Source organism: Gopherus evgoodei, chromosome 5, assembly GCF_007399415.2.
Source record: "Gopherus evgoodei ecotype Sinaloan lineage chromosome 5, rGopEvg1_v1.p, whole genome shotgun sequence".
Taxonomy (NCBI): domain Eukaryota; kingdom Metazoa; phylum Chordata; order Testudines; family Testudinidae; genus Gopherus; species Gopherus evgoodei.
The window spans coordinates 110,538,482-110,555,694 of NC_044326.1; the positions used below are offsets into that span (position 1 = coordinate 110,538,482).

At 40.6% G+C, this 17,213-nt stretch overlaps 1 protein-coding gene across 2 annotated transcripts in view; it reads right to left on the reverse strand.

Annotated features, from left to right (window-relative positions):
• Positions 1-17,213, reverse strand: part of MANBA (mannosidase beta) — a 53,715-nt gene that overhangs the window by 14,389 nt on the left and 22,113 nt on the right. For both annotated transcript variants that reach the window (XM_030564458.1, XM_030564460.1), the window contains exons 8-14: positions 11,042-11,193; positions 9,889-10,006; positions 8,446-8,532; positions 7,448-7,615; positions 2,263-2,481; positions 827-991; positions 50-194 (exon numbers count right to left, since the gene is read on the reverse strand). In XM_030564458.1, the coding sequence (XP_030420318.1) occupies positions 50-194; positions 827-991; positions 2,263-2,481; positions 7,448-7,615; positions 8,446-8,532; positions 9,889-10,006; positions 11,042-11,193 (1,054 nt within the window). The remainder of the gene's footprint in view (positions 1-49; positions 195-826; positions 992-2,262; positions 2,482-7,447; positions 7,616-8,445; positions 8,533-9,888; positions 10,007-11,041; positions 11,194-17,213) is intronic.

Here is a 17,213-nt window from a genome sequence, read left to right on the forward strand (position 1 = left end):
TTTAAAAAGCACAATTAGCAGTTTCACTGATGGCAACTGGAAGACTTACCTAGAGAAGCCCATGAAGGAGCCTGCCAGATGTCATTGAGCTGCCAGTAGAGTGATCCCATTGTATGTCCCTCTCCATTGATTATCTCACTTTGACTACGTCGATAGAACTCTGTTTCTGCCTTTATACACTGGGCTTGCATAACCTTGTTCAGCAAATACATTAAAAAGAGTATTATTTTTAATTTGGTTAACTACTCTCAAAACCTCGTGTGTTTGCATGTGTCAGCGAGAGAAAGACAGACAGACAAGGCTTGACATGCTCTTTCTGAGCTAGATTGTACCTGAAAGGCACAACTCTGACCCAGACACAGTACAGGCGCAGTGCTGTTCCAAGGGGATCTCAGCATGATGTTGTGTGTCAAGGAGGTACAATCTTTCCCTAGTCTGCTGCAATCAGTGAGTCCAACCTGCTCAATGGGTCAGTGTCAAGGCCCAACTTCTTCCTACCTCTCCCATTTTCTCTGGAGTGATTTGTGCTGCATGAAAGAAGTATCCCCTGAGATGATCACTAGTCCTGGTGTGGGAGAAGGGAAACAAAGAGGGGAAACTGGAGAGGCTTTTCGTGCTCAGTCTTCTCCTCTGCAAAGGGTCAGGGACACATAAAATTTACCCATATTAAATGATATTGTAAATTCTTCAGGGCAAAGACTATCTCATTATTACATGTCCCTTTAGTGCCTAACATACTGACCCAGACTAGGCCCTCTCGCTGCTAATAACAACGATGGCTGTACTAGACGGAAGTATTTGCTACCAGATTGTGGCATACGGTTACCTGAGTGAGGTAAATTGTATCTTTGAACAGTTTTAGGGGATCTGTGTTCTGGGGCAGCTTGAAGTGAAGTCCAGCCTGATGAAGCATTTGGTTGTTACCAGCTGCATGGTGCTGTCGATGGAGGGAGAAATTGCTTGTATAAGACCAGTCCTCTGTAGAGGAGACCTTTTGAAAACACAGAAAAGGCTGAAAACAGATCATAAAGAAATGGCAAAACATGCATGCTCCTGAACTTTGGGACCAGGTACTCATTGATTGCTGAATGGCAGGAAGGTAAATAATATCCATTTCAGCCTCTTGCCATCACCTAGAGTATTTAAAATAATACTTTACGTTTCTATAGTGCCTTTCATCTGAGGACCTTTATGTCCTGAAGCCCTCAAGACCTGGTGGAGTAGGTATTATATTCTTTTACAGATGGACAGACCAAGGAACAGATGGCCAAATTCAGAGGGCTCAGCACACAAGCAAGAGTAGCTCTGTTGGTTTTGTGGAACTTCACTTATTTGTCCTACAGTTGAATTTGGCCCACAAAGCTTTCATTGAGCCAGTGGCCAAGGGGAGAGGACAGGAAGAGAGGAGGGAGCGCGCGCTTTCCCTCCTATGGCAGAAGGGATGTTAACGGGACACTTCACCGTGAATGGTCCCTTGAAATGTGTGTTAACGACTTATGCTAAACAACCTGTTCCACCTTGTATTTAGCTGTGACGTTCCCAGACCTGAAGAAGATCTCTGTGGAAGCTTGAAAGCTTGTCTCTCTCACCGACAGAAGCCAGTCCAATAAAATATATTACCTCACCTACCTTGTCTCTCTAATATCCTGGGACTGACACAGCTACAACAACAGTGCACACATTATAAAAGACAGGCTCACCAATCGCCCATTAGCCAGCTTGCTTTTATTACAGCAAGCAATAATGCACAACATATTTCTGATTCTGATCCAATGGAGGTCGAAGCTGTGTGTAACAGTTGGTTAATCAAGAGTTAAGTTTGTGATATGAGAAGACAGGATTCAACAATCTGTGTCTTAATACATCAATCAGTACAAGTGCCTGTATTTAGAGAGTTCAAGAATGCGTCACCAATTGTTTAAAACTGGAAAAGAAATTTAAAAAACATTGATGGATTATAATACATTATAGAAATGCTGTGGACTCTAACACAGCAAGAATGGCCTATGGTAATAAATTAGGACTGTACGTATTTATCTTTCCTACAGTGAGAGGAATCAAGTTTAATGTATTAAAAAGGGGAAGATGTAGATCCCACTCTGTCTCTACCCCTCATATTACACCTTACATTTCCTCTTAATAAGGAATGTGTGTCATTTCAAATATAGTCACGGACCCAGAGTTTCTTGGCCAGTGATTCACTGTCAAGACCAAAAGGGAACAGGGAGGGGGAAAGCTATGAAAATGGAAGCTTTGCCTTACCTTTTCCAATGTACTGAAGGAAGGCCAGGACTGAAATCCATACTCTGAGGCAAACCGAGTTTTAGGATACACTGTCCAGTTCCAGCAGTCACTGAGATAGTCATAAAAGTGAGTGTCACCATAATGGGTGTCATAAGGATTTTGGGAGAGCCATCTTTCTTTAACAGACTCCTTGCCATTTGTGGGACTGGATGTAATATAAGGACGACTCTTATCCTCCTGGGTAAATAAAACAAAACACACCATAATAAAGTGATTGGTTCTAATATTTCAATATCCAAACCTTACTTTGGGAAATGAAACCAAAATGCCTCTGCCAAATTGCTGAGTCACTGCCTAGGAAATATTTTGCTTTTGTGCCCTGAAATTCATCTCCTCCCTCACGTTTAATCATTTTTAATTCCTGGAATCAGAGGCCTAACAGGATATACTACTGCTTTCTATTTCTATAATTCCTCCTCCCCTTCATGGCCATGTAAGCGCTACACGAATCAGGCCCTCAGATACCACAAGTACCAGCCTGATGCTCCCACTGAAGAAGTGGGCAGGGAGAAAACTATGCCAGGGCTCCACTGCCCCCTCCTACCAAAATCAGCAAAACTGGCTGGACACATTTATGAGGGAGGAATATACTGCACCTCATTCAAGTGGTGTCATAAATTACTTCCTCTCCTCATAGTGCAATAGGAATACCACTAGAGGAACTGTATTCCTTTGGGGCACAATGCTTCCCATTGTCCCCCTGGGGCACTGAGGCTATGCACTGCCACTTACTGTGAGCAGTGTGAAAAGCTGCACAATCTGGCCCTTAATTCATAACTAGTACTTTAGTAAGCCCAGGACAGAAAGTGGAGACTATCCTCAGCGTACCCAACTCTAGGTGTGAATTAATAAGTTACAAAGCAGGAGGAATCCAGCTCCTTGCTCATGGAAGCTTGTTAGTCTCATCTGCTAGTACAATGTAGGCTTCATTCTGAGTGGAGAGGAATTTGAAATGAAAGTGCAGTTTTGAAAATCTTGGCGAAAGGAATTCTCTTGCTTCAGAACAAGGGATTTGCTAACTTTAAATGCTTCTACATTATTAGTAACAGCTATTTAAAGCACTTCTAGTGGAAAATAAACACAATCATCATCAACATTTGTGTGGTGAGACAGTTCCTTTAAGTAAAATGATTACTTTTGCAGCAGTTTTTTGCAATGGCAATGCTAAGATTTTTCCCTTTTTCCTTCCTTGTTACAGACAATCAACAAGCCTTAGTCTTAATACATTCAAGGTATGCAGTCATTACAGTCTGGTTTTGTTTGGCCTGGCTGTGCATTTTAGGCCAGATGCAACTTTATGAAGGGCAAGATTTAGAGTTGTTTCAAATTACATATATTTAACCACTACTGCACAATACATCTTATCTGTGCCAAATACTGAAGGGTTTCTCTGCAATTATAAAACATTTAGGGACAGATTTTCAGTAAGGGAAGCCCCTGGTTCTACATTCACAGTTACCATTATTAGCTTCAATACAGCAAAGCAGTTAGCCACAAGCTTCAGTTTAAGCACAAGTAATTCCATTCACTTGTTTTTAACTGTGTGAACAGTTAATTACTAGAACTGTTCATCTAAGGATGTGCTACATTCTCCTTTACTGAAGCCTTGATATGAAGGCTGGATGTTTTTCCAAGTGATCCATCTGGCTAAGTTAGAATCTAATTGGCTTGATGGAGAAATTACTTGGTGAAATTCTATAGCTTGTGTTATTCAGGAGTTCACACAGATCGTAATGGTTTCTTCTGGCCTTAAAAATCTATATCTATCTATCTATCTCTCTCTCTCTCTCTCTCTGCTTAAAGCGAAGCAGATGGTTCAGTGCTTTACTGGATTGGAGACACTGTGTATTCAAATCACAGGTGACATAAAATGCCTACAAGAAGCATTTCACTAAGGCATCTGCATGCACAATAACCCACTTTGTGTACGTGACCATAGAAATGATAGAAACCTAGAAAAAAAAACCAGTTACTTACCTTCTCGTAACTGTTGTTCTTCGAGATGTGTTGTTCCTGTCCATTCCAATCAGGTGTGGGGAAAGCAGCCAGACGGTGTTTCCCATAGCAGCATCCATCGTGTTAGCCTGGGTGCACCATGGAGTCGCGCCTCCATGGCACTCAGTATAGAGTCCTGCCAACCTGCCGCCCCCTCAAATCCTTCTTGCCAGCTATTCTGACAGAGGGGTAGGAGGGTGGGTATTGGAATGGATATGAACAACACATCTTGAAGAACAACAGTTACGAGAAGGTAAGGACGTATTTTTTCTTCTCTGAGTGCTTGTTCATGTCCATTCCAACCAGGTGACTGTCAAGCCTAAGTTCAGGAGGCGGGGTCGGAACTGTCCACTGACTGGAGCACAGCTCTACCAAAGGCAGCCAGCATGGCCAGCTTCCCTTTTGACTATATTGTGGGGCAAGCCAGTGCTGTCAGTGCCGGTGGTTCATTCCTCCTTGGAGGTGAAAACAGACCCATGAGGCACAATAAGTCCAGAGCCGCCTCCGGCTTCTTTTTCTTCTGACACACCAGCAATTGAGACTGGTGCCTACCTGCTGAATCGACTCAGGAGGAGCCATGACGGTGCCGAGCATCTCGCGAAGAGTCCTTCCTTGGCACTGGTTCCTGCTATGATGGTGCCAGAAGGAGGTGCTGGTTGCGGGATCCCACACCCCAGGTCTGAATGGGTGCGAATAGCTGCCTCCATAAGCAGAACTTTGAGCCACTATTCCCTCTCTTTCAAAGTTCTGGGGCAGAACTCCTGGGTCACTTTTTGGCATGCACTTGGTGCAGACCCCCCACTTTTTGAACCCCAGGGATCGAGGCATACCACAGCTCTGGGGAGTCAGGGGAAGGGAATCCCCAACAAACTCTAAACTAACTATAAATAACTATTAACTACAGAAGAACTATAAACAAATGACACAGATAGAGGTGTTTGATAAAGCAAGAGTTATAGGACATTCTAGCTAACTGTCACTGACGGTAAGAAGGAACTGAGGGGGTGGAGGGTCGGCAGGGCTCTATATTGAGTGCCATGAGGGCACGACTGCAGGGGGAACCCAGGCCAACCCGACAGACGCTGCTATGAGAAAAATCTTCTGACTGCTGATTGGAATTGACGTGAACAAGCACTGAAATAACTTATAAATACAGGTACACAATGGTGTGTATATTTACTGGAGAATTATGCCCAAAACGATAATTAAAATACATACCTTTGTATTCCTGTTAAATGTGTTGATACTAAAGTAATAATAGCATTTATAATAGATAGAGATTTTAATTACAAGACAAATCACATTTATTAGAGTTAGATTACATAAATTCTCCAGGGCAGTGACCTCATCTATCACATATTTTGTAAAGTGTCTCAGTACTCTATGTTGTTGTTATTAACAAACAATAAATAAATAAATTTTGAGCAGAGAATTATTTTTGGCCAAGACACTAATCAGGACTATGCTATTCTTGAGTCCATTTTACAATTTAGATTAACCTTGACAGTAATTGTAAAACATAGATGTGTTAAATATATTAGCAATGTAGTCAATACAAACTTGTTAGATTTAAGCTTTAATGCAGAAATTTGTTGAGTATAACACATCAGCCATTTTGGTTTATCAGTAGCTTGACCCTTATTGAGCAGTTTCTCTCAAAGCTTCCCCTTTTATCTGTTTCCCCCTTAGGGCTTTCCTGTACCCTTATATTTCCAGGACTAGAATGGCCACGCAAGCTCCTTAAAGTCAGTAGCATGCAATCACTAATGACAACATCTATATTGTTTTTAGATTACACTTTGAAAATCTTGGGTTGATGCATGTAAATTCATGGTGGTATGTATCCACTGTAATTTCAGCATAGCCAGTAAAACCAGTTTAGTCCAACATCAGAATACTCTAAAGTAGCCTGTGAACCATGAAGCAATAGGGATAAGGGGTTGCTACTGCAGAGTAGAAAAAGGATATTTCTTGGTAGAAGAGAAATATTTTAACTGGCAGAATGTCAGTTTCACTTTGCATATGTCTGTACTGCATACTGTATATTTTAACTAACTAGAGAAATCAGCCCATTCATCTGTGGTTCAGGCATTACTCTCTGCATAGCTATTCAGGAATGAAATGCCATGTAGAGCTACTTATTCTTTATCAGTGTCACAGAGGCAACTTTCAGTCTTTTCAGTCTACTCTCTTCTAAAGTCAAAACACAATGGAGTTTCATTGCAAGGAGAGAGAGAGCTCTTCACCACAAATGGTGGCAGGTTCCCTCTGACCCCTGCAATGGTAGGGGGCACTGCCAGATGTTGAGGGGACTTCTCTGGAAGGCCATGCCTTCATTCCAAGAAGGGAATAGGTAAACCAGCTTGACTTCATCTCCTACTGAGAGTTGCTGCAGCACAACTGGGAGAAAGGAATTCTTACTCATCCTTATCCCTCTAATATCCTTCTTTTTCATTAGTCTTCTCCCTCATCCTCTGATCAGCCAAAACAAAGGTAAAGTAGGATTTAATCATCCCTTTGGAATGCAGCATTTAATCTGGAATTACTGCAGTGGAGCCTGATTAAAATGGAGTGAGTTTCATTACTGTTGCATCCACACTGAGAATTTTAGGTAGGTGTTGCATCACATGTAACTCTCTTGGTGTCAGAAAGACTGTACATGGGCTGCAGGCCTTTTTACTAGCATGTCCTATAAACCTGCTTTATGTTCCTACCATAGTCAGTGGAGCTGCATCAGTGGGCACTGGTGGCAAATGACAAGTCTCATTTTTGCATTCTGTGTCTATACATAACCCACAAGAAGTGAAAGTCCAGCAATTTGGGATTTTCAATCCACTCCATTCTAAGCAGAATTTCTCTGTAAATAAACTTCATTATGAGCAGGTACCAATGTATGACATCAAGCAAAGCTCTAAAACTTCCAGAACAAGGAGAAAAGCTGCAAAACCTGCAATGAGAAACTGTAAAACACAATCATAACATCCTTCACCCTGGGTTTTATGTATTGTTATCAGCATGTCCATACAGCTTCTGTAAATCTGTTCCCCTAAACAACTCAAGGAAATTTTGCCCAAATTGCAGAGTTTAAATAAAACCTTTTGCAAGACAATTTGGGGGAAGAGGCTATGGCCTTGAAAATTTCACTTACAGCAATAACAATTTCTTGGATGTTCTTCACATAAAGTTTCACATAATCTAGGATATAAACTTTCATCTTATCTTGTGGTATAGAGAACCAGTTGCCTGCAATAGCTGCCTCATTTTCATTGTTTCCGCTCCATAAAATGATGCATGGGTGAGATTTTAATCTCTTCACCTGAAATAGAAATCATAGTTTCAAAATTAAAATTCAATTACTTCCCTTTAACAGGATATCTTGTAATGTTTATGCAAGTTGCAGAGAGTTTAAACAATACTGGCTAGTTTCTCCACCTGCTGATGTGATCTCAATGACAAGAAATATGAAAGATTCCAAAGGATACAGTACTATTGCAGCCATGAGAATAAAGGAACCAATCCCGCAAATAGACATGTCAGTAACTTTACTCCATGAGTAACCATGCAGACTTCAATGGCAATACTCACATGAATAAAGTTACTCATGAGTTTGTAAAACCAAGTCCTAAATTTGCACATCTTTGAAACTATTGAAATTCACATTTTTGGTAGACTATAAAAGAACAAAATATCTTGTGTTTTCATCTTTACTTTTCCACAAGGCATATAAGATAATACTTTTTTCAATCCACAAAAAAACAACTTCCCTGCCTGGCCAGAAAAATAAATTAAAAAAATTAATGATGAAATGATACACGGCCCAGGCCAGCAAAATATATAATCTTCTCGTCTCCTAAAACACATACAAGTACAGGTGAGATGTGGAGTAGGAAGACAGGACAGAGGGACCCCCTGTTACCCCAAGGATGACCTCAGCATTCCTCTGCCCACCATGTTCTGCCTTGCTTTTCTACAGGCCTCACTCCATTTTCTTGCCTCTGTGTGTGTGTGTTACCTGAGTGTACAATAGACTGCAGTCTTTAAAGAAACTCATGTCAGACAATGAGTAACAGAAACTAAATAGAACTACACAGTTAGTCAATACAAGCATATGGAAATACGGGTCCTTGACGCTATTGAACCACATACCTGATGAGTAACCTCTGCTCTTACTGATTCTAAGTAGTTCTGGTCAGTTGGGTAAAGGGCACATGCAAACATAAAATCCTGCCAAATCTATACAGCAAGAAAAAGGAAATACAAAACCTGTTAGCAAATATTTTCTACACTTAAACAATGATTTTCAGCTCACATGCACTTTGGTTCAGATGGAATTATTTATCTTAAACAGCAGACGAGGTAGAAATTTTTAACTTACTCACTGTACATGAATACCAGAGGTGTTACCAAAACAGCTATGTCCCAGATGAGCTCAACTTTCACATGCACATACACCCCTAGGATTACTTTCCTCAATTTTAGTGTTTTAAGCCATTTCTTCATCATTATGAGCCAGATTCTTTCAGCTTACTCATGGTTTGCAAGTAGCTCCATTGCTTTCAATAAAAATACTTGGAAGTCATATACTACTCAATATGAGTAAAGACCCTGTCCATTAGTGAACAGAGTTCTTATGGCTTTTACGGTGTGTTTTGCATATACCCATGAGTAGAGCAACAAAACCCCATTGCTTATTAGCAGAAGAAAGTCATTACACTGAGGTGTTCATTTAATTTTTTTATAATTTAAAGTACAGCTACTGTAATACTCCAGGCATGAGTAAAAGGTCCAACAATCTCCATGTGGAAGAAAAAAAAAGCAAAGGCAAGCCACATTTGAGGAGAGAAAAGATGAACGCTTTTAGCTATAAATATTTTAAATCATGTGTTTGTGTAGCCCACTGTTTCATGAATGTTACAAGTCATCCTTTGTGCCCAATCCACAGAGAATTCTATTTGATATAGGTTCTTTTACGGCACTCATCACTGTAGTATCTGAGTGTCTTCCAACAGTGCATTAATCAACATGACTAATGTCTGTCACGTGCGGTTCTTTCTATCTCTCATCTTCTCTTCTGGAGAAAGGATTGCGCAAGCAGTACAGCGCTTTGTTTTGGTTAGTTGTTGTGCTGTTATACACCTTTTCGGTGCACAACAATAGCAGTTACATTCTGCCCATGGCCTAAGACAGGATAAGTTTTAGAAAGGTGCTGTACCTATAAGCAGACACTTTCTGCCCCTGGCCTATGACTGTCCCCTCATTTTTTTCCTCTCCACTATTTTCTTTAAACAAACAAACATGAGAAACTAAAGAACAACATGCAGGATACATTTAATGTTAAGGTCGAGACATTAGAGTGCACCTGCGAGACCTTAAAAGGACCCTGATTTTCAGAGCACCTGTCCTATGAAAATGAGGCCCTTATATTGTTTCAAGTTGAGTATCCAGAAATCACTAGTTCCTTTTGAAAATGTAGCCCAGATTCCTGTACCAGTATTAACTCAACTGCCTCGTTCATACACCAGTATTTTCTATTTGTTATTTTCTTGTCAATTTGGAATACAGGAGCTGAGTTGTCTTTTTATTTTTTACCATTATTCCTAGTTCATCGCAGATATCATAGAATTCATCTTGCTCATATACCCCTCCTCCCCATACACGAAGCGCATTCATGTTAGCATCAACTGTGGACTGCAAGATGAGCTTTAACCTGTTCAATAGAAAGAGAATTAAATCAGGAGAACTAACAGTTGCATGAAATTACACACACACCCAAACTAGATACCCAGGAGAAACCTACACAGGCTTGTATCTTTTTTCTTTAAAAAAAAAAATTATATATATATATATATATATATATATATATATATATATATATATATATATATATATATATATATATATATATATATATATATATATATATATATATGTATGTATGTATGTATGTATGTATGTATGTATGTATGTCCAATATATGTATATCATTAGCAGACAGGCCAAGACTAGTAACTTTGACAGAAACACCATTCTGACACCCTAGAAATCTGTATAAATGTTCAATGCACTATCAAAGCTAAATTCTTGCAAATAAAAGGGCTCAATCCTGGTAACACTTACCGAACAGATTACTCATGGTAGTAAGTACTATAGTCAGTAACAAGCGTTTGCAGGATTGGATTTTAAGGTTCTATCCCAGAAAGAGTCAAATACCCTTCAAAAAATGTTTTATTTAAAAAAAATTTAAACACTATATTTATCCAAGTAGCTCCTTTGATTTGTTATAGTCTTTTCCCTTTGGATTTTACCCTGTTTTATATACATATTACCTTGAACATTAATCATTTCCAACCATTTCTGAAACATATCTAGGAGTCTTTTTTCTCTCATACATTCTACAAAGCATGTTGCAAAAAGGTCAAAAAACAACAGATGCATTACGGCACCCTGAATGACATTTTTAAATCATATTGGGCCCAATTCTGTCAACCTCTGAGTAGACACCTTACCCTAGAAGTAGTCCCACTGCTAACGACCTGATGGCAGCAGAATCAGGCTCTCTTCCCCTTTATTGACCTGATTTTTACTCTCCTTGCTCATACTGAATAGCACTTTACACTGAAGATAGTTCCACTGTTGATGTCAATGGGACTCCTTCTAGAGTGAGTGCTAGCCCTCAGGAATAAAGAGGGGCAGAATCTGTCCCTTTGTATTCAATATCTAAAGAATATTGATTAAGACTTACATATCAGAGGAAACTCTGTCCTGGAAAGAATCTGCTGGAATCCAGTTGGATCCCTTAATGAAGATGGGGAGTCCGTTGATCCTGAAGTAGAAACTCAGGCCTGGTGAACCAGGTATAGGCTCCTCAACCAGTTCCACTGTTCGAAAATAAGCCTGTGGAGAATTGAAATTTGTGCATTTTTAGAGCAATCAGAGACATGAAAAATATAAAGAAAGCAATCTAAAAACCTAACCTTCACCTTCAGGAATTGTTAGTTACATCTTTCATTTGTTAGTAAACTATTGAGCTTTTTCTAAAATAGGTAAAGTATAAGAGTATAGGTCTTTCAAATGAAACCATTGTGCACATTTTGCTAAACCATCTATGCACAATATCAGCTTACTTTCATTTTAAAAGGAGCTTGAAACAGAAAAGTGCCAGAAGTTTCTGGCTTATTAACAGAAAGAGAGCATGTGCATATGTGCGCAGACTGGTCATGCTGCAGCAGATTTGCATATGGCCTGTTTGAGACCAGTTAGAGAAATCCAGAAGCTGCATTAGATTAAACATTAATTGTATTTTACCCAAGCCTTCTCTTCTTATGGAAGGAGATTGCAAGACCCCAGCTGTGGAATTCTTTGCCAGACAAAATGATACTAAGCCCAAGCCTGACCACTCAGATCAAAATATGAGACTCATCTTTTTACTAAAGCCAGTTCCTCTAGTAATGACATCTTTCCCATGGCAACTATCCAAAGGAGAGGAGAGCGCCTTTGGACAGCTTAGTTATATTTGAATAGGTGCAGTTCAGCACTAAGATACCATGGTGACCAGCTCAGACATACAACAGCTAGATTAGATAAAGCTACAAGCAAGGCTGTTCCTGACTGCAGTCATGTAGAGTTACTCATCAAGCAGAGGCCTGCACATTCGTTACAGCTGCCCTTTCATCCTGACATCTGCTAGATCTGTGCTTGTGGATAGAGCATTACAAACCATGCAAGCTTTCTCAATCCTTTTCCTGTATGTGGAAGAACAGGACCGGAGAGTGCTGGACTGTTTTGAGGACTCTTTATTTGGGCTAAGTAAATGCACTGTGCTGAAGAATATTTCATTTGCACTGACAACTGTACGTAAAGACTTCCGGGGCAATATGAAAGTGAGCAGTTATATAGTTATGTTGCCAGAAGCTGAGAATGAGCGACAGGGGATGGATCACTTGATTACCTGTTCTGTTCATTCCCTCTGGGGCACCTGGCATTGGCCACTGTTAGAAGACATGATCCTGGGCTATATATATAGATATATATAGATATATAAATATGGAGATATACCTATCTCACAGAGCTGGAAGGGACCCTGAAAGGTCATTGAGTCCAGCTCCCTGCCTTCACTAGCAGAACCAAGTACTGATTTTGCCCCAGATCCTTCAGTGGCCCCCTCAAGGACTGAGCTCACAACCCTGGGTTTAGCAGGCCAGTGCTCAAACCACTGAGCTATCCCTTCCCTGAACAGACCTTTGGTCTGACCTAGAATGGCCGTTCTTATATTCTTAGCCATGTGACTGAACGAAGAGGTCAGAGGTGTCTCCCTAACCACAGTAGGAGAAGCTGGGAGATAGCTGACATTGTAGGTTCCTGTTCAGCTGCAGAATGTTACTGAATGAGACTCTCTCTCTTTCAGGAATACTTTATTCTAGTTATTTCTTTGTTGTTTTCCTTACTCTGATACAAGTCATCTAGATTAAAAGAATATATCCAGTTTGCTCTTTCTGCATATAACACAAATATCAGTACATGTGTTTCTTCTATTGCTCAGTACAGAAGACAGAGATTTGTGAAATTAATTCAAATGAAGTGAGGGAAAAGTAACTGACGAACTGTAGCCAACAAAACCAAAACAGTGAGTCTATGTCAGAACTTGGGGTTTTCCTAGCTTTCAGGCCTAACCTTAAATTACTACACTGCACCTCCCTCAAGATTAAATTATTATTTGCTGTAACATTTTCAAGATATCAGGCTCTAGAATTGAATTGGACATATGTCAGAGGTGAGTATGTATACTAGGAATGTGGCAGTAGGGGTCAACTTAACACAAATAAATACAATTGGTACATTTACCAACTGAGGTAAACATTTTAATTCCACAAATCAAACACAGGCTGGAATTCAAAAGGTCACTGACAATGCCCATAGTTTATTTTGTGAAATATTTTAATCTTATCAATCATACAAATACTGAGGAGGGGGAGCAACAGTATTTCATATGGCAAGAAAATAAACACCACACACTTTGCGCTACTTGGTTCCTATTTGGTGCTCGAGTCAAGCTGTGCAACGATTAGTTTTATCCTCATGCAGGCAATGTGTACGACAAATCAAACTTGTGATCACAGATCATCTGTCACAGATTGATCCCTCCTATGTCAAATTAATGATCAAAAGGTACACAAGGAAAAACAGAAGCAGCAGCCTGACCCAAATATCACAGTATGGGGCAGAAACCTGAACGACTGTTTCATATGCATACAAATAGTAAGCTCTTGGGCCAGGAACAGTTTTTGTTCTGTGTTTGTACAGCACCTAGCATACTCCTGGTCCACGACTGGGGCTCCTGTGTGCTACAGCACTACAAATAATAGACAGTAGTAATTATAATACTGTACAGAAGCAGCCGCGGATTAAGGCTAAATGGTGCTCAGATCCAGTATGATCAAAGAGTCCCCAATCATACAAAGGTCACTTCACACCAAACCAACGTGCTCATGGCACTCTTGGCTCTCTATTGCCACTGCTCCTAACACACTCTGGTGGCAGGCTCCCACTCATGGATCCTTGAATCCAAACTTTAGGAGTCCGTGGGTTCCCTACAAGCCCAGAGCCACAGTTTCTGCTTTAATCCACCTCTGTACAGAAGGCCAAGTTCACAACTGGTGACACCACATGTTAGCCCCATATCTGCATGTTCTTGGGGGAAGGTCATCTGTCTCTGTGATCCAGGAACCCCGCAATGCCAGCTGGCCAAGAAGGTTAAAGAATAACCTGATATGTATATTTTGGTTCACCTAAGAATGTCATGTGAGATCTTAAGCCAGGATCACACGGGTCATTTAATATCATTGTGAAATGTATGAACAGATACTATGTAAAGAGTTAGGTATGTATACTGAAAATGTGTTGTAAGGTCTGTATCAAGGCAGAGTTGACAAACAGGTTTTCTGTCAGACAAGAGATGTTTTTTTCACCTGTCTCTCTGTTGGTATTTAAATTAAGCATTGTAAGTCAACACAGTGGCTGCACATCTACATACCAAATCAACAGAGGGATGTGAAATCAACAGGAATGAAGCAGAGACATAACAAGCAATGAGAGCAAGCAGGGGAGTGTTACTGTCCATGAGAACAGACAATTAACTTGGATAGATGTAGAAGGCAAGGAGACATCCCTTTATCCTGCACCTAGGAAGTAAACAGGCAGTGTCATTTACATTCATGAAAATGGAATCTTAATCAGCCTTGGTTGAAACACTACAGAAGACATTTTGGGGTGATATAAATTTATTTAGAATGGAGATTAGCTGGTTAAAGTTTAGTCTGTTGTAATTTTGTTTCATAGGTCATCCTTTTGTTTCCATTATCCTTACTCACTCTCTCTCAATCTTGAATCTTTAATAATGAATGTATGATTGTCACCACTATATATATATATATATCTCAGTGCTGTAGTATTAAACAAGGTGCTGATCCGAAACTGAATCATACAAGCTACTGTGTACACTGTTCCCTTGGGGACAGCAGACCTGGCATTTCTATGAGTGCTCAATGGAAAAGGGGCTGGACTCTACAGGAGAACACTTCAAAGGAGCTCAAGGACTGGAAAACACCTGTTGTTAACTTTCGAGGTAAAGGAAGGGCTGGCATTATCCAGAGGAGATTGTTTGGGTGGCTAAGACAGGTGGTGTCAAGGAGCTGACACCCAGTTAAGCACAAGCAAGTCCGCTTCTCAATGGAGGCAAGAGGGTAACAAGATGACTCACAGTCTGGCCCCTTGAGAACTATCACAATCTCGCTCTCCTTTTATGAGGAACTTAGCCTTAGGACTGAGGCATTCTACCCATTCCTGGCACTTGTTGTTTCCCACATCTATGCTTCTTGAATATAAAATGATAAACAGAAGTTTCTCTCACACAACTCTGCAGCTTGCATCACCACCAAAATCAATCAGTTACCAGATTATGGGACAAGCTAAAGAATTCCAAGTCTTTGTCAAGCAAATCCGATCAACTGGAGGAACCAAAGAAGTCAGGACATGTTGATTTTTTTTTTTTGTGGAATAGATTTGGATTTGGGCGTTTAGCGGTGGGAAAGATACAACAGGAGAGGAAGAGGCCCAGAGCTGAAAACCAGGAGAGAGAGCTAGGATATCTAAATAAATGAACTCAGGATACTAGAATACTGTGATGACGTTTGTGGTGTAAATGCCAAGATGGATTAGACAGAGTCAGACAGGAAAGATCTGTTAGAGTGATGCTAAAAATCTAGTGGGTGGGAAATATAGGTGGTTAAAAAATACAGGTGGTTTAAAAAAACCCAAAGTATTAAAAACTGCAGCAGCAGGATGGAGATGGAAAGCTCCGATAATGAGGCAGAAATGAGTGCAAGGAGGGAAAGAGAAAGATCTCAGAAAACAAACAAACAGGAGGGAGGAAAAGAGGTTTCAATAAGACTAAAGAGGGAATTAAAGTGGCAAGAAGTTGTTTGATGGAGCCATGGAAGGGGAGAAAGAGGCTATGGATAATCAACAGAGCTGGACAAAGGCACTCCCACATTCCAGAAAACACTTACTCTTTATGCTGGCTTTTGCTAGGATTTTATTTTGCAATCTTCCGAGAAACAAATTCCAACCCAAACAATTTAAATTATAGAAAAGGAAAAATAAGACTCTGAGCCTGGTTCTTGGCCATGTTCTGAGTTGTTTATGCCATACTCACAGCTTAAAAAGGCTGGAACACAGACAGATCCCATCATCCAGAAATTTCTCTGCCTCAGAGGGGTTCTCTCCTCAGAGCAGGATTGGTGCGATGATCCTATGCTGCCCTCAGTGTAGGGGCAGGACAGAGGCAGGAGACGTGTATCGAAGGAGGCTGTAGGAAGCCACCGAACAGCCTTGGAGGCTGCACTAACTTACTCTGGGATTTGCACAAGCCCTAACACTGGGAAGCTGTAAAGGTGGTGTAACGCTACTCAGAATGCATGTATATCTCTCTCCCTGCCCAAGTTAGGCGGATGTGCAATAGGTACAGAAAGGTCATTTTGAAATACTTTCTCTTTATATAGCTTAATTTCACTTACAAGGTCAGTGTGAATGAAACTAGAAACTTCACAAAGAGTTTTAGAAATATATCTGTCTCTCTTGGAATCTCCAGAACCACACCCAGTTCCAGAGTCTTCGGATGAATGTTACTATTATTCTACTCCTTCCCAGCAGAAATTCCAGCCTGCTGGCATAAAAGCAAATCCTCCTGGGATGTGCTAGAATGGAAAGAGATTATATGGAGCCTTTCCTCCTTGTGCAGCTGCAGGGCAGGATTTTACAGAGTGCCAGGGAGGAAGACCAGCTGCCATGTGAGCCAGTACAATATGGTCCTATGTGGGGGTGGCCTGCTGGCTAGGGGCCATAGCCTATAGATCATACCTCAGCAGGTATTCTGAGGCGCATTTTGCTTCTTAAAAAGGAGCAACAATGTCCTGTGTATTGCTGTCATTCCCAGTGACCATTCTGCCATGCATCAACGTGGGGGCTCCTGGAGCACCTGCCCAAGAAGAATCACTTCGCTTCCCCAATACTATGTGGCTTGTTCACAAGATTATATAGATGTTATTTCCTACACCAGGGTTTTCTAAACCTAAAATCACTTTCCAAAACTCCATGCTGAATTTATCCCGTTGCACATAAAAAACCCAAACCTATATTTTGAACTATACTGAAAATATTGATGATAAATTATCTCCATCACTCTGAACACAAACTTTGGGCCCAATCCTGTTAACACTTGGCAGGACTGATCATGATGGAAGGTAACTACAATGAGAAGTAACTTCAAACAGGGCTTCTCACAGTTGTAAGTACTACAATGAACACATTTGCAGGAGCATAGCTTCTGGACTAGTTTTCAGTGGTGCAAAACACATACA